General features: G+C 53.8%; 1 protein-coding gene across 5 annotated transcripts in view; it reads right to left on the bottom strand.

Moving 5' to 3' along the window:
- Positions 1-749: 749 nt before the first annotated feature.
- SRBD1 (S1 RNA binding domain 1) overlaps positions 750-21,540 on the bottom strand; it is a 132,916-nt gene continuing 112,125 nt past the window's right edge. For all 5 annotated transcript variants that reach the window (XM_029071844.2, XM_029071847.2, XM_029071846.2 and 2 more), the window contains 4 exons: positions 20,485-20,661; positions 17,122-17,268; positions 3,003-3,187; positions 750-1,789 (listed from right to left, as the gene is read on the bottom strand). In XM_029071844.2, the coding sequence (XP_028927677.1) occupies positions 1,488-1,789; positions 3,003-3,187; positions 17,122-17,268; positions 20,485-20,661 (811 nt within the window). In that variant the 3' untranslated portion in view covers positions 750-1,487. The remainder of the gene's footprint in view (positions 1,790-3,002; positions 3,188-17,121; positions 17,269-20,484; positions 20,662-21,540) is intronic.

The raw sequence follows: 21,540 nt of genomic DNA, 5'->3' as shown, positions 1-21,540 counted from the left end.
ATTAGAGCCCAGGTCTCGACTCCTAGTCTTATGCTCTTTCCAGGAGGCCTTGCTACCAGCTGCCTCTAGACTATAAACTCGTTGAGGGCAAGGGGATGTGTCCGTTTATTGTTATATTGTACTCTCCCAAGTGCTTAGTACAGTGCTCTGCACACAATAAGTGCTCAAGAAATACAACTGACTGACTGATGGAGAGAGCTGGGCCTCTCCAGTTCTGAACAGAAACTGAGCAGGAAGCAGCATGACCTGGAAAGAGTCTGGGTCTGGGAGTCAGAGGATCTGGGTTCTAATCCCAGCTCCACCACTTGTCTGCTGTGTGACCTTGGGCAAGTCACTACTTCTCTGGGCCTCAGTTATCTCGCCAGTAAATTGGGAATTGAGATTGTGAGCCCTAAGTGGAACAGGGACAGTGTTCAACCTGATTATCTTTTATCTACTCCGGTGCTTAGTACAGTACCTGGTGCATAGTAAGCGCTTAACAAATGCTACAAAAGGTAATGAGTTGATGCCAAGACCCAAATGCTAATCTGGGCACAGGTGGTAGATCTCCAGTTAACGTCACCAGTCCCCAGGGCCAACTTGTCATTGTGAGCTTGGGGGCAGAGATTTCAGGGGGGTTCTCGGCCTGGCACGTGGCAAGCTCTAAGGAGCTTCCGGGCCAGAAAGTCGCCACTCAGGTCTCCTTGGCTCCGGTTGTGGATTTCCGCCCCTCGGAGTCAGGCCCGGGATCACACTTGAATGCGTCAGGAGGTGGAAAAATGAGTCAGAAACTGGTTTATTGTGTCCATTCTAGCCATGGCACTAAACAGCCCATCCTTTCCCCAAACCTCTGGAATCGGTCAGCGCTGGCCGGCGGGCGCACCGGGGTTGGGTCTGCTGTGTGGATGGAAAAGAAACCTGCACGTCTCGGTTCACAGATGACTCTGAGACGCCCACTGCTGCAAAACTCAAAACTGGATGAAACGCGGCCCGGCCCCCTTCTCCCCTCGGGTCTGAACCAAGAAAACGAAGCCGCGGCTTCCACCCGGGGCCGGTCGGCCATTCAGCTGGGTTACGGGAGTCATCTCAAAATAAACTGGGCCGCAAACGCACTGAAATCAAGGCTGTGGTGAAGAAGAGGAGAGGGAGGAAATGAAGGGAGAGAGGATGGCGGAGGAAGGAGAAGGGGTAGAGCTGGGGGCGGGAGGGAGGAGGCAGAAAAGGAGTAGAGCTGAGGAAGTGGATGGGAAGAGGGGAGGAAGAAGAAAGAGCAGGGGGAAGGCAGAATTGGCTCAGAGTAGCTCCAGGCTCCAGTCCCTTGGTCCCCCAGCCCCCGCGGGGAAGGGACACCCTGTGTGCCTTAGGGCCCGGGGACACAAGGGACAGAGACTGGAGGTGCTGGATTTCCCAGGGGGATGGGAGGGACAGAGGGCGGTGGTGACTGGTGGCCAAGCCTGCCCTCTCTTCGCCTCACACCCCCGCGGGAGCCTCTAGGCACAGTCCGGTCCTCAGCGGGTGGCCTCCAAAACCCGAATCAGGTCCAGGGTGATCCTGGAGCGGGGAATGTCCACGTTGAGCACCCGGACCTCCACCCTCTCTCCGGGCCCCAGGCTCAGACTCCTCCTCTTCTTAGTCTTGGACAGCTTGGCTTCCGTCACGTGGCGGATGGGGATCAGGCCCGACTTCCCCACGCCGATGTCCACAAAAATCCCAAACAGAGTGGCGTTCTCTACCTTCCCGGTGAGCTTGGCACCCACTCGCAGGTCTTCCAAGCAGACGATGCTCCGCTTGAAATCCGGCTTATCAAAATCTGAAAAGGAAAGGAGAGGCGGGCGGGGGGTGGAGGGGGAAAGAGGGGGCGGGAAGGGGGCAGAACCGAAACCAGTCAGCTCATCACAAGACCCTGCAATCCCTGGCCCAGTGAGGTCGCACCCCCCGTCCCTCTTCCACTCTTTCCGCCATTTCCCCATTCCCTCTTCTTCCACGGCGACCCTCTCACCACGGACGCGCTTCCCCTTCACTCCACGCTTCTTAAAATGGTTGGGCTCGCTCCTTTCGATCTCCAGTTTACCCTTCCCTGAAACTAAGGCGGTAGCCCTCTCCCCACAGGCCCCCCCCAAAGTGACTCTCCCACAGCCCCGGGTGGGGGAGGAGTGGTTCTAGGCCCCCCGGGGACCAAACCTGCGCGTCCCGCCCGGGCACGGGGAGGTCGAGCACAAGAGCCGGGCTGTAATGCGATAGGACCTGAGGCGCCCGGGGAGACTGTGTCAACGGCAGGTGAAACCCGATAGTCGGCCGGGCCGGGGCCACCGCGGCCCGGGGAGGTGCGGGAGGAGGCCCAGAGGAGTTGTTTTCGTTGGCCAACTCCGTTCCCCCCTTGCGGGGGTCCAGCTGCTTGGGGGGGAGGGTCCCTGTGAGCACCCGCTCAGCTGCTCAGCTCCATTTGGCAATGGCAGGTCTCCGGCCGGAATTGCGCCCGGGGTTCCGAGGATGGCCGGGCTCCGGGAACTCTGGGAGCTCTCTGTGCCCAATTCAGGGACGTGACCTTTTTTAACCACTGGTCTTCCAGAGCAGAGAGGGGAACACGGCACTGTGGGGGACTACGGGCTCTCCGTGTGGGGATCCCGGGCCTGCACACGCTCCACGTAAGAAACCACCATTCCGTTGTATCGTCCTCTTTGCGGTGCCTTAGTACAGTGCTCCTTGCAACACTAGGCGCTCAATCAATGTCCACCGATTGATCAGTGGAGGGGGAAGTGTCGTACTCAAGGGCAGATTGACCAGACCTCCAATCAGCATCTTGGAGCAGAGCACCGGCCGGCTGCAGCCGCGGGGAATCCCCGTCTAGACTGTGAGCTCCCTGTGGGCAGGGATGTGTTGACCAACTCTATCACACCGCCCTCTCTCGAGCGCTTAGTACAGGGCTCCGCACACAGTAAGTGCTTAATAAATACCGTCGTTCGACCGACGGATCGGAGCCGAAGGAGCCCGTCTGCTCGGCCAACGCCGTCCTCGGCCTTTACCTGTGCGGAAGTCGAAGCCTTCGGGCTGGCCGAGGGCGTCGGTGATGATCTGCAGGGTCTGGGCCGTGGTGCCCAGTTGCTCGGCCACTCCCGTCAACGCTCCCTTCTGGAGGAGCTCCTTCACCGTCTCTTGCAGTTGGGGCTTCCCGATGTCCTGGAGGCTTCTGCCGATGAAGGCCAGGAACCTGGACACACACACACACACACACAATGATGGTATTTAAGTACTTATGTGCCAGGCACTGTACTAAGCGCTGGGGTGGATACAAGCAAATCAAGGTGGACACAGTCCCTGCTCCATGTGGGGCTCACAGTCTTAATCCTCATTTTACAGATGAGGGAACGGAGAAGCAAAGTGACTTGCCCAAGGTCACACAGCAGACAATGATGGAGCTGCGATTAGAATGAATGACCCTCCGATTTCCAGGCCTGTGCTCTACCCACTACACCGTTCTTTTATTTCTCTTTCTCTCTTTTTATCTCTCTGGCCTTCGGGGCTGGGGAGCCACGCCCCGGAATACGGAGTAAAGGGGACACCCAGGGCTGGCAGCTCTGACCCCCAAATCGCACCACCGTCCCACACACAAGTAGAGAACGTGGGGAAACTTCTCTCCTGAACTTCCGAAGCAGCCAGTTGAAGGTCTTTCCCAGGTCTGGAAACTGTTTCCCACCAGCCCATCGACAAAGCTCTCCACAAATACTGAGACTGGAGGAAAAGGCCCAGAATGCCGGAAGCCGTGTGTGTCCTCCCAGCTACCTGAGGGATAGCTGCCAGACTCTCCCTGCACAGAAGCCATGACATTGAATCCCCTCTGCCCTCCCCCTTTTTTAGTGGTTTTGTTAATAATAATAATAATAATAATAATGTTGGTATTTGTTAAGCACTTACTATGTGCCGAGCACTGGTCTAAGCGCTGGGGTAGATACAGGGTCATAATAATAATAATGATGGCATTTGTTAAGCGCTTACTATGTGCAAAGCACTGTTCTAAGCGCTGGGGAAAATACAAGGTGATAATAATAATAATGATGGCATTTGTTAAGCGCTTACTATGTGCAAAACACTGTTCTAAGCGCTGGGGAAAATACAAGGTGATGAGGTTGTGCCACGTGAGGCTCACATTTTTTAATCCCCACTTTACAGATGAGGTAACTGAGGCACCAAGAAATTAAGTGACTCGCCGAAAGTCACACAGCTGCCAGGTAGCAGAGCCGGAATTAGAACCCATGGCCCCTGACTCCTAAGCCCGTGCTCTTTCCACTGAGCCACGCTGCTTCTCAGTGCTTACTATGTGCCAAGCACTGTAATAATAATAATGATGATATTTGATAAGTGCTTACTATGTGCCAAGCACTGTCCTAAACCCTGGGGTTACCAGGTTGGATGCAGTTCCTGTCCCACTGGGGCTCCCAGTCTTAATCCCCATTTTACAGAAGAGGTAACTGAGGCACAGAGAGTAATAATGAGGGTATTCGTTAAGTGCTTACTATGTGCCAAGCACTGTTCTAAGTGCTGAGGTAGATACAAAGTAATCAGGTTGCCCCAGTGGGGCTCACACTCTTAATTCCCATTTTATAGATAAGGTAACTGAGACACAGAGAAGTGAAGTGACTTGCCCACAGTCACACAGCAGACAAGCAGTGACGCGGGATTAAAACGCAGGTCCTTCTGGCTCCCAGGCCCTTGCTCTATCCACTAGGCCATGCCCCTTCCTGAGTTAAATACAAGCTAAGCACGTTGGCCACAGTCCCCCATGGGCTCACAGTTTTAATCCTCATTTTACAGATAAGGTAACTGAGGCATAGAGAAGTGAAGTGACTTCCCCCTTGACTGTAAGCTTGTTGTGGGCAGGGAATACGTCTGTTATATTGTTACTCAAGCGCTCAGTACGGTGCTCTGCACACAATAAGCGCTCAATAAATACGACTGTTCGATTGACTGAAGGTCACCCAGCAGACAAGCGGCAGAGCTAGGATTAGAACCCAGATTCTCTGACTCCCAGGCCCGTACTCTATCCACTAGGCCACGCTGCTTCTCACTAGCCCCCGGCTCCTCCCCTGCTCGTGGCCTCTTTGGCGCCGCTGGACCGGAGCCAGTGTTGCCCAGGGTCCACTGGGACACCGAACTCCCCGAGGGACTCTCGGCCCTCTGGATTTCACTTGCCACAATTAATCGTCAGTGTGGGGGCGGCAGGATGGGAATCCCGATTCCCCGTCGGCGGGGCGTCCCACCTGGGTCAGCGTCGGCCCCCGGGAGCGGGGCTCCCTGGTGCCGCTACCCACTTCAAAGCCTTACTGAAAGCTCGTCTCCTCCAAGAGGCCTTCCCTGACTCAACCCTCCTTTCCTCTTCTCCCCACTCCCTTCTGCCTCACCCTCACTCGCTCCCTTTACTCATCCCCTCTCCCAGCCCCAGAGCACTCATTTACCTACCTGTAATTTATATATTTATATTATTGTCTCCCTCTCTAGACTGCAACCTCACTGTGGGCAGGGAACGTGTCTGTTGATTGTTATATCGCACGGTCCCCAGCGCTCGGTACGGCGCATACAGTAAGCTTTCAATAAATACGATTGAATGAACGAATGAAAGCGGAGCGCCAGGACGATGGTCACCCATCGCTCACCATCCCAACGTGGTGGCTACTCCCTTTGGACAAGGCGGGTGGGGGGCGGAGGGGGCTTCTTTTGCAAAGGAAAGCCTCCACCTCCACCCGTGTGCGTGGTCCACACTTGGCTCCGTATCGGTTTTTTTGCAGAGATAGGTAGGACCTCATCGCCTAGTCACACCTTCCTCAAAGATAAACGCCAGCACATCCCCACAGCCCCTTCCTCCACCACACCCCGACGGATCCCTTCCTCCATCAGAAGTTGGTGACCTTCCCAGGACACAAAGGGCTTGTTAAGAGCTTATTATGTGGCAATCAGAGGTATTTATTGAGTACTTATAATGTGAAGAGCACTGTACTAAGTGCTTGGGAGAGTCCAATACAACATTCCCTGCCCACAAGAAACACTGTACTAAACCCTGGGGCTCACAGTTTAAGTAGGAGGGAATAGCACAGAGAAATGAAGTGACTTGCCCAAAATCACACAGCAGAGAGGTGGCGGAGCCGGGATTAGAACTCAGGCTGACTCCCAGTCCCGTGCTCCTTCCGCTACGATATTGCACATACATTTGCACACATTCACGCTCACACACACACTGTCCGTCTGCGCACAGCGAGCTGAGAGGGCGCTCCTAACTGTGAGTGCTGACGGTTGAATGGTCACACGGGGCCTCAGTGACAGGCAACAGCTGTCTGAGCTTTGACTGACAGGGCAGATGTGACATCTTTTCCCTGCCACGTTCCCGCCCCCCTCCCAACCCCCCCGGGGCCACACCACGAACCAACTTCCTCCCACCACATTCTCCATCGCGCATATGCTCCACGGGGTGACCTCCAGTCCCCTTCCCCACCCCGCCGGCGGCTCCAATGTCCGAAGGGAAGGCGGGCGTCGGCCAGAAAGTCCCGCATCCTGTGGGCGCGGCCGAAGGATAGAACTCCGGCAGCGTCAGCTGGGGAGGGACGACCCTAGGTCGGCCGGCTGAAAGGCACATCTCCTCCAAAAGGCCTTCCCCGATTAAGCTCTCCTTTCCTCTTCTCCCACTACCTTTTCCATCACCCTGACTTGCTCCCCCCCTTCCCAGCCCCACAGCCCTTATGTCCATATCTGGCATTTATTAATTTCTATTAATGTCCGTCTCCCCCTCTGGACTGTGGGCGGGGAATGTCTCTGCTTATTGCCATGCTGTACTCTCCCAAGTGTTTAGGACAGTAATCTGCACACGGTGAGCGCTCAATAAATACAACTGACCGACTGAATGCCCTGAATCAAGTTGCTTGTCCTCGCTGGGTTATAATTCCTCTCGGTGCCCACCTTGGGGGGGCAAGCACCCCCACCACCCACTCCTGGGGCAGTAGTTTAGCCAGCCGGGGAAGCGCTGGGCCCGGCCCAGAGACACAGAGTGACCCTCAGGGGCAAATGTTCCTCCTCTAGACTGTAAGTTCGTCGTGGGCTGGGATCATGTCTACCAACTCTTTCCTCCTGCAATAATAATAATGTGGTCTCTGTTAAGTGCTTACTATAATAACAATTATGCTATTTGTTAAGCGCCTACTATGTGTCAGGCACTCTACTAAGCGCCGGGGTGGATACAAACAAATCGGGTTGGACACAGTCCCTATCCCATGTGGGGCTCACAGTCTCAATCCCCATTTTACAGAAGAGATATCTGAGGCACAGAGAAGTGAAGTGATTTGCCCAAGGTCACCCACCAGACAGGTGGCAGAGCCGGGATTAGAACCCATGACCTGATGACTCCACTACATCGTGCTGCTGCTATGTTCCAGGCAATGTTCTAAAGGCCGAGATAGATACAAGGCAATAGGGTTGGACAAGGTCCCTGTCCCACGTAGGACTCACAGTCTCCCTCGAGGACTTAGTAAAGTGCTCCGCACACAGTAAGTGCTCAATAAATACCACTGATTAATCGAAATGGACTACAAGGCCCCCGGACACTTGGGAAACCTGGTTTGGAACAGTAAGTCCCTCTGGCCGGAACCCTGTCAGTCTGGGGATGGGGAGCTCACTGCTCCAGTCCAGCACGCATTAGGACTCTGCACCCAGTAAGCGCTCAATAAATGCAACTGAATGAAATACAGCGTGGTTCAGTGGAAAGAGCCAGGGCTTGGGAGTCAGAGGTCAAGGGTTCGACTCCCGGCTCTGCCACTTGTCAGCTGTGTGACTGTGGGCAAGTCACTTCACTTCTCTGTGCCTCAGTTACCTCATCTGTAAAATGGGGATTCACTGTGAGCCTCACGTGGGACAACCTGATTACCCTGTATCTACTCCGGCGCTTAGAACAGTGCTCTGCACACAGTAAGCGTTTAACAAATACCAACATTATTATTATTATTATTATTAAACACGATTGAATGAATCAGATCCCAGACCGAGAGCCCCAGGTGGGACAGGGACAAGGCGATGATTATCCCACACCTTCCCCAGCGCCCTGTCCGGCGCCTAGCACAGTGCTCGGAACATACGACGTGCTTAGTGAATACCGTTTCTCAAGTCCCCACAACCTGTGAAGCTCTGTGGTGCGCCCGGCCCTTAGGTGAAAGAGAAGATGATGCCCCTCGGCCCTTTCCATATAAAGAAATCTTTCTGAGCGGTTATGGATAAGAGAGGCCTGTTTCATCTGGCTGTGCGGTCCATATATCATTTTCACTCAAACCACTGTGTCCTCGGGGTTCTTACAGCAAGAATCGATACCGAGAAAACAGTTCGGTTTAGGGTAATGCTTTCTATTGATCACCCCTATTTTTAAACGTCATTGCTAAGGAAGAAGTTAAATGAGTTCTTAGCCTGAAAACTTTGAGGGTTTGCACCAAGGTCAGAAGAAAAGAGGGGGGAGAAAAAGAGAGAGAGAGAAAGAGATATAGAAAGTGATAAAACAGGGGGAGAGACACCGAGATGGGAAAAGATGGAGATACAGGGAAAGAGGCAGAGAGATGGGGAGAGAAAGAGACAGGGAGAGACACAGCTAAGGAGGGGAAAAAGACAGAGACAGGCAGGGAGAGGAGACAGAGGCAGGGAAAGAAAGAGAGAGAGAGAGGGAGAAGAGACGCTATATTAAATGACACGGGGCAGTGCAGCTGGACTGATCTTTGTCAGCTAGGTTGTGTTAAGTGAATTCCCCCCTGAACAATCCCTTCCCCCTCTCCCTAAAAATAGCACTTCGGGAACAATTGTCGTTGGAGCCAGAGTCCAAAACGTATCCCCGGTTCCACACTGTGAACGGCATCGTCCGCCTCAAATCCGCCATCTACACCTAACTCTCCGGGTCCGGGTTCAAACCCCAGCCGGCCGATGACAGCGAGGGGCCGACACCCTCCTTCCCAGCTGCGCTCGTGGTGGGAAAAATAATAATTGTGGCATTTGTTACGTGTTCACTATGCACCGGGCACTGTACTGAGCACTGGGGGGAAATACCAGCAAATGGGGTTGGACACAGTCCCTGTCCCATTTGGGGCTCACAGTCTTAATCCCCATTTTACAGATTAGGTAACCGAGGCACAGAGAAGTGATCTGTCCAAGGTCACCCGGCAGACAAGGGGCAGAGCTGGGACTAGAACCCATGACCTACTGGCCACACTTTCAACACACAGAACTAAGGTGAACTGCAAATCAAGAACCAATGCTCTATTCAACCAGGTTCTTAGTGCTTTCGTTGGCAATTCGCCGGCAGAGTCAGAGCCAGCCATATCCCGACACCAAACTGTCAACCCAGAGCAGATTTTTTTTTTTATGGTATTTGTTCAGCGCTTACTATGTGCCAGACACTGTACTAAGTGCTGGGATAGATGCAAGTTAATCAGGTTGGACACGGTCCCTGTCCCACATGGAGCTCACAGTCTCAATCCTCATTTTACAGATGAGGTAACCGAGGCACAGAGAAGTTAAGTGACTTGCCTAAAGTCACGCAGTAGACAGGTGGTGGAGGCAGATTTAGAACCCGGGTTCCTCTGACTTCCCAGGCCCGAGCTGTATCCAGTAGGCCACCCTGCTTCTCAGATTGCAAGGCAAAGGCTACTCCCCATACGCCGCTAAAAGGAGCGGTATTCCCAAACTCTGAGAGGGATCCCATCCTAAATCCTCCCCAGCCTCTGACGGTTCCCGTTTGTTAGGGCCACACTGAGCCGCTGATGTTTCTGTTTAACGTCATGTCATCCGTCTCCCTTTAAGTAAGAAAGTAGCATAAATGTAACAAATAGGCACATCATATCCCCCCTCGCGCTCACATCTGCACAAAGTTAGGACCTCGGTTGAACAGCGGTAAGAGAGGATGTTAGTCATCAAACAAAGGCGCGGGATCCGAAATAGCTAATCAATCCACCAATCGATCACATTTATCAAACACTTCTTGCGTGCAGAGCACTGCGCTAAACATCTGGGAGAGTACGACGGAATGGCTAATATTTTTAAGAAGGATTTTATCAGACACGAAGTCTGGGTTTTTTGCGGGGAGGTGGCAGATGTTTCCTTTGGGAGGTGCAGATGCCAAGGCCGATTCAGAGGACCTGTTTCCGGCCTTGCTTTCCCCCCCTGCCCCATCTGGGCAATTGGGGGGCTAATTCTTGAGACGTAGCGTGGCTTCGTGGATAGAGTCCGGACTTGGGAGTAGGAGGTCATGGGTTCTAATCCTGGCTCCACCGCCTGTCAGCTGTGTGACTTTGGGCAAGTCACTTAACTTCTCTGTGCCCCAGTTACCTCGTCTGTAAAATGGGGATTGAGACTGTGAGCCCCACGTGGGACAACCTGTTTACCTCGTATCTCCCTCAGTGCTTAGGACAGTGTTTTGCACACAGTAAAGCACTCAATAAATACGACTGAATGAATTAATGAAAAGGGGAGAAAGATGTTAATATAAACAAATTACCCATATGTACATAAATGCTGTGGGATTGAAGGTGGTGCTTAAAGAGACAAATAAACGCCCCCCCCCCCCCACTAATAATGAATATTTCCACTGAGGATGGGTGAATCCACACTAATATTTCCAGGATGTCTCTGTTCCTGGTTCAAGATTTTCAAAAGTCTTTTTTGGATTCTCAGATTATTCCCCCGATTTCTGGTTGTCAATCACAGGAATTGAGTCCAAGTACTCAGGTTTTTAGGAAACTGCAGTTATGGATTAAAAACAAATGGTATTTGTTAAGTGCTTACTATGTGCCAAGCACTGTTCTAAGTGCTGGGGTAATAATAATAATGGCATTTGTTAAGCGTTTACTATGTGCAAAGCACTGTCTTAAGCGCTGGGGAGGATACAAAGTGATCAGGTTGTCCCACGTGGGGCTCACAGTCTTAATCCCCATTTTACAGATGAGGTATCTGAGACACAGAGAAGTGAAGTGACTTGCCCAAAGTCACACAGCTGACAAGTGGCAGAGCCAGGATTCAAACCCAAGACCTCTGAGACTCCCAAGCCGGTGCTCTTTCCACTGAGCCACGCTGCTTCTTTTAACGGACCCCGATCTCTAGTAGAGGGGGAAGTTAAATGATAAGAAAATCAACTCCCAACAGTGGAAGGCTGCTCGGCAGATCCGGTCTCTCTGGATTCTGCTGGAAGTGACTCTGCCCATCTGACCGCCGACCTGCTATTCCGTACTTCAACCACAGATATTTCCTTTCCTTAAGCTGCTAGTCTCAACGAAGCAGCATGGCTCAGTGGAAAGAGCCCGGCCTTGGGAGTCGGAGGTCATGGGTTCTAATCCTGGCTCTGCCGCTTGTCAGCTGTGTGACTTTGGGCAAGTCACTTCACTTCTCTGTGCCTCAGTTACCTCATCTGTAAGATGGGGATCAAGACTGTGAGCCCCACGTGGGACAACCTGATCACCTTGTATCCTCCCAGTGCTTAGAGCGGTGCTTTGCATAGAGTAAGCGCTTAACAAATGTCATTATTATTATTAATAATTTTGGCTTCGCAAATCGTCTGCTGTATGATCTTGGGCGAGTCACTTCACTTCTCTGGGCTTCAGTTACCTCATCTATAAAATGGGGATGAAGACTGTGAGCCCTATATGGGGCGGGAACTGGGTCCAACCTGACAACCTTATACCTACCCCAGCGCCTACTACAAGCCTGACACATAGTAAGCACTTAACAGATACCATAAAAAGAACAAAACATGGGGGAGAGAAAAAAGACTGTGAGCCCTATGTGGGAAAGGAACGGTGTCCAACCCGATCAGCTTGTATCTACCCCAGTGCTTAGAAAGAACAGAGCTTGACACGTAGAATGGGTTTAACGACTACGAAAAACAAATAGATAGGAGGTGACTTTAAAAATGGTCCTTGGATCTGAGGGTGTACATTGCTAACCGGGTAGAGAAGTTCTCGGGCCCGCCTACCCCAGACGTAACGACACATAGCTGCGGCTGAGAAAAGGGCAGGAGCACACAGTTCTTTTCCGACCGAAGCCAAATGTGATAAAGTTCCCTTCCCCTGCCTGGCAGAGGAGTTGGATTGTCACTGTCATCATTAGGCAGAGAACGGCTCCCTCCTCCCCCGAAACCCACCTGTCATTTCTGCTGGTTCTGTCGAAAGAGATGTCAGATTAACTGCCGTTTTCGTCATCGGCAAATCGTTCCCAATCCCTGTCCGGCGCAGAGCCCCAGTCCGCCGGGCTCCAGGAGTCGAGGGTCCGGGGTCTGGAAGGTCCCTAAGCCGGTGGGACCCACCCCGAGGCCCCTCACCCACCTGGAACAAATCCGGACCTAGTGAAAACTCAGGGCAGATCCAGGCGCAGAAAGTTACAGCGGCCTGCTCCAGACCAGGGCTCGTGGCCGGATGACCTATGAACCAGGGCGGCGCAGTATTTACCTAGGGCCTGCGGTGTGAAGCACTGTACTAGGCGCTTGGGAGAGTACAACAGAGTCGGTAGACCCACTTCCTGCCCACAGTGAGCTTCAAAGCCTTCTTCCTCCCTCTTACTTAATAATCAATAATAATTGTGGTATCTGTTAAGCGCTTACTCTGTGCCAAGTGTTGTTCGAAGCGCTGGGGTAAATACAAGGTAATCAGATTGTCCCAGGTGGGGCTCACAGTCTCAATCCCCATTACACAGATGAGGTAACTAAGGCACGGAGAAGTTAAGCGACTTGCCCAAGGTCACACAGCAGACAAGTGGCGGAAAGGGGATTAGAACTCACGACCTCTGACTCCCAAGGCCGGGTTTTTGCCACTAGGCCACGCTGCTCCTCTTAGACGGAGAACCCCGTGTGGGACAGGGACTGCGTCCAATCTGATTAACTCTCGTATCTGCCGCAGCACTTAATGCAGCGCTTGGCATAGAGTAAACGCTCCAAAATACATTAAAAACAAATAAAATAAAAAAGACTGGGCAGCACAACTGCAAAGCTGCTACCAGGAGGAGGTGGCACAAGTTTCTCGTCTCTCTCCGATTCCCGGTTTGGAAGCACGTGACCATTACCTGCTTCTGACTGACAAGGAGCTCACTAAGCATTTCCTCTTCCCTTCGGAGCTCCGCTGCCCGGGCCGGGAAACCAGATCCCCTCTGCATGCGGGATTAATTGTGTAGCCGAGGCTAGTCCATTATGAGGGCTGTTTTCACATTCAGGCGTTTCAGCACGTTAGTGCCCGGTATCAACTTTGCAGGCAAGAATGCCGTTTTTCCAAATCGCTGATCCTAGCACGGCCGGGATCTCCAGATGGAGGAAGGCCGTCCTCCTCCTCGTTAACCGTTTCTGCTGACCGGGAGCACTTTTTCTCTCCCCGAACACTTGGGCCTGGGTGTCGGGTGGGACCCCCAAGGCGGGGAGAGCCGTTTTGGGGATCCGGGCTCGGGTGTCGCCGCCGCTGGGACATCCGGGGAGAGGCTGAGCGAGGGTCCGCTGCAGCCCCTGCTCTGGGGAGAAGGGGCGAGGTTGAGGATGTCTGATTTCTTCACCCCCTCGGTACTCGAGCTGGGGATGCACACGAGGCTCTCTGCTCCGGTCTGAAACCCGCCAGCCAAACCCACGGCCTGGGAATCATTTACTATCTGTTTTTTGAAACCAAGTTTGAAAAGGAGGTGGGGAGCGGGGGGAGAAGAAAGCTTGGCTCTTTGTAAGTTACCGACTAAAGGGTTGGTTAAAATTAAGTTACTTCATGGTTTCAGAGTCGGTGGGGCTTCTCTACGGCTCAGAACCTTGTGTTTAGAGCCACCGTAATTGAATTTGCTGGTTGTAAATCCGTAACGGGGATTAGTGCCTGTGAATATTTCGGGAGGGGAGAGTGGCTCAAAATACCACGGGCAGAATAACCAGGCTGGTGGGCTGACACTACTCTGGTCAGGGCCCGTGCGGGCCCAGGACACGAGTTTCCGGTCGGGAAATGAGGATGGTCCGGCGCACTGCCCAGTCTGGTGCTCCCGGCTCGTCAGGTGCTCGATAAATGGCTCCGACCAGCTTAGCGAGGCAGCGTGGCCTAGTGGAAAGAGCACGGGCCTGAGAGTCAGAAGGCTAAGGGTTCTAAACTCGGCTCTGCCATTTGCCTGCCGTGTGACCTTGGGCAAGGCACTTCACTTCTCTCTGCCTCAGTTCCCTCGTCTGTAAAATGGGAATTGAGACGTGGGACAGGGACTGTGTCCAGCTCGATTTGCTTGTATCCGCCTCAGCGCTTAGTACGGTGACTGGCATATACTAAGCACATAACAAATGCTAACATCATCATCGTTATTATTATTACTTCCAAGATGGCTGACCGTCTTTTACTCTTCCTGCACCTCCGCGGGAAAGTGTGTGTGTGTGGGAGGGAGCCGGCCCAGGGATTTGCCCGAATCATCTGGCAAGTTTGGCGAGGAGACGGCCCGAGGACTCGGGTCTCTGACCTTTCCGCTCCACCGGCGTCTGGTTGGGCCTAAGGGGGCTTAATCACTTTCCAAGCAACACCTCTGCAAAACGAGCTGTGGGTTATGGGCGGGTGCCTTTGGCCGGCTACTTGGCTGTTTTCACTGCAAACCAAAACCCATCGGACTGCCGGCCCACGAGCGCGCTCTGCCTCGCTCCACCCTCTGGCACTGGGCATAAGAAAGCTACCCTTCCGCCCAGGCTGCTGACCTTTGGCTGGTTATTTACAAAGCTTTTCACTAAAGATGGCCCTCTTACAACACAGCCTACTTTTGGCCACTTTTGAAGACAGTGCGGGCGCTTCCAGCTTGTGCAAGCTGTAGGCCGTCAGTCAGTCGGTCAATCGTATTTACTGAGCGCTTACTGCGTACAGGGCACTGTACTAAATGCTTGGGAGAGGATAATCTAACAATACAACAAACGCATTCCCTGCCCACAATGAGCTTACGGTCTAGAGAGGGAGCTTGGCAGTGGCCTCTGACGTTCCAGGCTCGGGGCCCGGAAATGGCAATGATTCTTGAAGCCGGCCTCTGCTGACGACTGGCGAAAGGTGGTGCCCGGCCTCCGGCCCGGGCCCGGGGGGGTGGCACTGGGCAGGGGCGCTGTGCCCGGGCGCTCCTCCCTACTCCTCGGCAGAGGAGGCTGGGTCGCAGAAAGGCACGAGGCCAGCCCAGAGTTGAGTTTCTGCTGGTCTCGAAAATTAACTGTTCAAAGGCTGGAAACCCGAGGTGAGTTTCTCCCTGGGTGTGGATGCCGCCTGGGTGAAAACATTTGAGTGAAAACATTTCTCGGAGATTTTACGCGCTGTTTCTCCTCACACAAATGGAGGTCTGTTCCCTGGGCCCGAAGCCTCGTCTGAAATTCTCCTGCCCCGGACGGGGCCCCTCGGGCTTGCCGACGTCTGCTTGGTGGACACTTCCAGGCGGGATGTCCAAGTTGAAAGGCTGTCGAAGCCCCTTCCCCTGACTTTGGGACAACGCTCCCCTGCTTCTCGCCTATCTGGGGTATCAGCACCCCCCTCAAGCCCCTCTCCTCAGCTCCCCACCGACTCTGCAAGTCAGGATGATCGACGCCCGGTGCCGAAACGTCACCCTCCGAGTCCCTCATCCTCGGGAGGCAGGAAGCCCGAGGTTGAGGTCAACGCTTTGTCCGCAAGTCAGAGTGAGAGCGCTGAGTGACAAGCTCGGCATTAAAACTTCCTGGTCTTCGTCAAGGAGGTTGCTGCCCCCCGGCCCCCCAACCCTTGCCCCCCGCTCCCCCCGGTTTAACTATCTGCAGAGAATCAAATTCTTCATCCGTCGGATTCTCCGGGAGCCCTGCCAGATCGCGCTGCGACATGCACAGATCAGCATAATCTGCAACCCGACGCAAGACCTCCTGGCAGCCGAGCAACAAATGGGAAACCCGACGCTGCTCCCGGGGCCCGGCACCGAGGCAACTCGGGAAGCGGGGAGACGGCTCTGGGGAAAGGGGAGTCCTCCACAGGAAACGCCGAGCGCCGCCCGGCTGGGGAGGGAGCCTCTGCTTAGCTAACCCCCGTCCGGCACCCACCATCGGGGGCTGGGGAAACGGCCGGGAGCCCCCACAGCACGCGAAGCCACCGAACGCTCCGATGATGGCGATGGTGGTTGGTAAGTGCTTACTATGTATCAAGCACCGTTCTAAGTTCCGGGGTAGATACAAGCTAATCAGGTTGGATACAGTTCCTGTCTTACATGGGGCTCACAGTCCTAATCCTCCTTTTAAAGATGAGAGAAATGAGGCACAGAGAAGTGAAATGACTTTCCCCAAGTCACACAGCAGACAAGTGGAGGAGGCGGGAGTAGAACCCACGTCCTTCTGACTCCCGGGCCAGGGCTCTATCCACTAAGTCAAGCTGCTTCACGGACCACTTCATTCCAAGGACATTTGCTCCCTTTCAGGTTGAGAGCTTAACTCATTTTCTTTTCTATCACCTTTGTGGTACGTTGATCTGCCAAGCGCTTAGTGCAGTATTTTGCAAATGGTGAGCGCTCAGTAAATATGATCAAATGAATGACAGTTCCAGGGTACCCAGCACATCACTCGCTGCCCATTCTTAGGGATCCAGCACACCACGCACTGTCCGTCCCCGGATACCCAGAGCACCACCCACTGTGACAACCACCATCCATTCCCAGTGACCCAGCTTGCCACCAACTGCCCTTTCCTGGATTTCCAACGTGTCACCCACTGTCCCTCCCCAGATACCCCAGCAAAGTACCCACTGTCCACTCCCGGGTACCCAGCGTGCCGCTCTGCCCACAGTGGGGCCTCCAACGTTTCAGGCAGAGGTAAGACAGAACTGGCCCGGGAAACCAACAGTTGTGCTCTGTCACTTTTCCCGGGACAGAGGAGCTTCGGGCAGGGGTGAGGAGGAGGAGATAGGGAAGAGGAAGAAGAGGAGGCCCAGGGAAGGGCGGGAGGGAGGATGAGGGAGGTCGGGGAAAGAGAGGCCACTGCCCTCGCTGTCCCAGGAACCGTGTTCTCAGGAGAACAAGCCCCGCGACCCCCACGCGGGCCTGGCCACTCGGCATCTGGGAGCAGGAGTTGTGCGCGCTCGCGGGCTTCTGTCTGGATTGAAGGCGGGGGCCGGGGAAGCACAGGCCGGCCGGACCCCGACGGACCGTTCGCACCCGGGGACCCACCTCATCGCTACATCGTATGACTCCGGGTGGATGCAGGTCTGGTCCAGGGGGTTCGGCTGCAGGACCCCGCCGCCCACCGCTTTGCTCTTCTTCTTGCCCGGCTTCCCGTCCGTGGCCCCCGTGGTGGCGGTGGTCTCGGCTGGCTGGCTGTTGACAGACACGCAGGGTTTGGCCCAGAGAAAGTGCTTAATGGTCCCACCGCCTTCACCATCAATGGTATTTACTGAGCGCTTACTGTGTGCAGAGCCCTGGACTAAGCGCCTGGGAGAGTACAATACAACAGAGTTGGGAGATACGTTCCCTGCTTTCAGTCTAAAGGGGGAGACAGATACTGAAAAAAACAAAACCCAACTCATCTGTGCTTGCCAATATAATCTAGAGGGCGAATCATAATCTAGAGCCTCTGAGAAACAGAACAATCAGATGCTCCTTGGGAGAGCTATTCCCCAAATAAGCTCCCTGGATCGCTTGAGATGGAAATCAATGTGGATTTTTAGTGAAGCAGGCTATTCCGCTCTGATATCTAATGAAACTCAGGAGGGAAGCCCGGCCACCAATGTTGCTTCTTCCTCCTCTTTTGGGAAGGAAAGGGAGATGAGCATTTTTGCAGTGCTATTATCAGGGCTCTGAGCTCCTTGCAGCAGGAGGAGACGTGGGAAGAGGAGGTGGAAGAGAGGCGGGAAGGGGTGAGGAGAGAGGTGGGAAGATGTAGAGGGAGAGGAGGAGAGGCAGGAAGAGGTAGAGAAGGAGAGGTGGGAAGAGGTGTTCAAGGAAAAGAGGCAAGGCAGGAGGAGGGGGAGGAGGAGGAGAGGCGGGTAGACGTGGAGGAGGACAAGGAGGAGAGAAGGCAAGGCAGGAGGAGGAGAGGTGGGAAGAGGTGGAAGAGGACAAAAAGGAGGAGGAGGAGAGGCAAGGTGTGAGGAGGAGGGGGAGGAGAAGGAAGAGAAGAGGAGAGGAGGAAAACAGTAGGAGGAGGTGAAGGAGAGGAGAGGTGGGAAGAAGGGAGGCAGGAGGAGGGGGAGGACTAAGAGGAAAGGAGGCGGGAAGAGGTGGAGGACTAGGAGAAGGAGAGGGAGAAGTGAGGCGGGAGAAGGTGGAAGAGAAGTGGGAGAAGGAGACAGAGGAGAGGCAGGAGGAGGAGGAAGAGGAGCGGAGACAGTGGAGATCCTAGCCACTTAAGATTCAAGTGCTGGTTAAGCCCCGGGAAATGCTCCCGAGGTGACTGGAGCAGGTGGCCCGTATAGCCCAGGGAGAGTTCTTCACTGGGCAGGAGAGTTGAAGTCGTACGGGGGCTCCCGATTAGATTCGCCCACCCCACCCCAGTTAGAACTAATGCACGACCACATCACGCAATACATGTCCCGGTGGGACACAACCCTGGGGCCCGCCTGCTTCGAATGCCTTCTTAGAGGAAAAAACAGGGACAGGAGAGGAGAGAAGAACAGAGGAGAGGAGAGGACCGCAGCTGTGAAGTCTGGCATGGATGGAGGAGGAGAAGAAAATTAAAACTACACTGAGAAGGCATGCAACCTAGATTTTTTTTTAAAAAAGGGTGGGGATGGCTTCTGTCACTCAATCAGGTCTTAAGTAAAATGTCTTCCTCCTGCCAATTCATGTTTCGAGCTGAAAGCGGTTTTTTTTTTGTTTTAAATGATATTTGTTTAGTGCTCACTATGTGCCAGGCACTCTACTAAGTACCGAGATAGATACAAGTGAATTAGGTTGGACACAGTCCCTGTCCCACAAGGGGCTTTGTAACTTGGCTAAAGACACACTGCGGACAAGTGGCAGAGCCGGGATGAGAACCGGGGTCCTTCTGACTCCCAGGCCCGTGCTCTATCCACTAAGCCACACTGCTTCTCTCTGGAGAAGTGTCTCTCCCGATGGCTACAAGCCTCCACAATGAAGGGATGGTATTTTCAAGGAAGGTGGATTGGATGGGAGGATGAAAAGGACAATGACATTCCTCTGGAAATGATGGCTCGCATGACCTAGAGGAGAGAGCCCAGATCAGGAGTCAGGAGACCTGGGTTCTAGTCCTCTGCTGCTTTGTCACCTTGGGCAAGTCATTTAGCCTCTCTGGGTCGCAGTTTCCTCACCTGTAAATGGGGATAAACGAGCCCCGTGTGAGACACGGACCGTGTCCATCTACTCATCTGTCTCCGCCCCAGGGCTCAGCACAGTGTGTTGGAGCCTAGGTAGTGCCGGATCAGTAGCATGGTTACAATTCCCCACAACCCGAGGTTGGTAGGAGGAAGTCCCGCCTACTCTAGTTTTCCCAAAGCCAAAATCGGGCTCCCAGTTCTTGTGCGTTCCCTGAAGGGAAATCTTCGCTGCCCACACGCTTTGATTCCTTCGATCGCAAGTGCGGATCCTTAAGACATAAAGTGGTCCTGGGGACCAGAGAGTGGAGCTGGAAAACCCCTCCCCACCAGGGAGTCCCATTCCTGCCCCGGCTCCTCCGACCGGGGTCCCCGGGACCTCACCCCTTCAACGTAAGGAGCTGCTGCAAGCCGGGCCCTTTCTCCAGAGAGAGAAAAGCCGGTCGGATTAGGAGTCCACTTGAATCACCAGACAACTTTCCAGACTGACACTGAGAAGCAGCATGGGCTAGTAGGCAGAGCCCAGAGTCCGGGAGTCAGAAAAACCTGGTTCTAATCCCGGCTCTGTCACTTGTCTGCTGTGTGACCATGGGCAGGCCACTTCACTTCTCTGGACCTTGGTTACTTCAGCTGCAAAATGGGGATTAAGACAGGGAGCCCCAAGTGGGACAGGGACTGAGTCCAACCCAATCTGCTTGCATCCACCCCAGCCTTAGTCCAGAGCCCGGCACGCAGTGCTTAACAAATACCACAATTATCATCATTATTATTATTCTGCACTTCTTTGGGGCTCAGTTACCTCTTCTATAAAATGAGGATTAAGACTGTGAGCCCTATGTGGGACATGGACTGTGTCCAACCTCATTAGAGAAGCAGCGTGGCTCGGTGGAAAGAGCATGGGCTTAGAAGTCAGAGGTCATAGGTTCTAATCCCAGCTCTGTCACTTCCCACCTGTGTGACTTTGGGCAAGTCACTTACTTCACTGTGCCTCAGTTACATCATCTGGAAAAAGACTGTGAGCCCTACGTGGGACAACCTGATTACCTTGTATCTCCCCCAGCGCTTAGAGCAGTGCTAAGCACGCGGTAAGTGCTTAACAAGTGCCATCATTATTATTATCCTATATCTATCCCAGTGCTTAATAAATACCAAAAAAAGGTCAAGAAAAAGACAGTGAACTCTGGGCTGCCATGGCTACTGCCAGCTCCCATGCCACCTGTTCATTCGGGGGAAGAGATTGGGGCATTCCCCGACTAGTCACCTGCAGAAAGTCCGGACGTAGTCCTGGTTGAGGCGGATGAAGCCGGCGCACTGCTGGAAGGACTTGGGACCCAGGCCTTTGACGCTCTTCAGCTGCTCACGGTTGACGAAGGGCCCGTTCTTCTCCCGCCACTCGATGATGTTCTTGGCTCGGTTGGTGTTCAGCCCTGCAATGTGCCTGAGCGGGAAACAGAAACGGGGCGGGGGGAGACAGCGGGGTTCAGGGCCACCAGTCGCAAGTGCTTCTGACTCCTCTATCGATCTATGGCATTTACTGAGCATTTACTGTGTGCAGAGCACTGCACTGGGTGCTTAGGAGAGTACGGTATAACAGAGTTCGTAGACGTGTTCCCTACCCACAACGAGCTTACAGGACCTGGGCAGGGAATGCGTCTACTAACTCTGTTGCACTGTCCTCTCCCGAGAGCTCAGTACAGTGCTCAATAAATACCATTAATCGACCCTCCCCGCCACGGGCCAGTTGACGCGGAAGGCTATGCCTCGGGCTGGGGGTACAGGGTGGGGTTTGACGAGGAGGGGGACAAGGAGCCTGTGGAGAAGTGAGGTCAGTAACCAAAGATGAGCTGGGCAGGGGTAACCTCCGCGTGCCAGACAGTGAAGGGGAGACGGGTGCGGGGAGCATGCTGACTGCATGCAAAAAAGGCCGTGTCTGGTACGTTTTTCAAATCCAGGACGTCGACACTGAACAGAGAGGCTGCAGAAAGAGCACAGCACTGGGAATGGAGAAACCAGGGATCTGGGCTTGGCTCTGCCACACCCTGCTGGGCAGCCTTGGCCAAGTGGCTTAAGCTCCTGGGGCCTCAGCTTCCCCACCCGCACAATCCGGTTCCTTCTTAGCCTCTGGACTGTAAGCTCGTTGTGGGGAGAGAACGTGCGTACATCTGTTATACTGCCCTCTCCCAAGGGCTTAGTACAGTGCTCTGCATATGGTAAGCGCTTAATAAAAACCACTATTTGACTGATCGATTACCCCACGGGCACGCTCTGAGGACGAAAAGTGGTAATTGAGTTGACCGTGCTTTGGAAGCGACAGAGC

The sequence above is a fragment of the Ornithorhynchus anatinus genome, chromosome 9, assembly GCF_004115215.2.
Source record: "Ornithorhynchus anatinus isolate Pmale09 chromosome 9, mOrnAna1.pri.v4, whole genome shotgun sequence".
Classification (NCBI taxonomy): Eukaryota; Metazoa; Chordata; class Mammalia; order Monotremata; family Ornithorhynchidae; genus Ornithorhynchus; species Ornithorhynchus anatinus.
The sequence above is the reverse complement of the archived record's forward strand: the minus strand, read 5'-3'. Positions and strand labels throughout refer to the sequence as shown.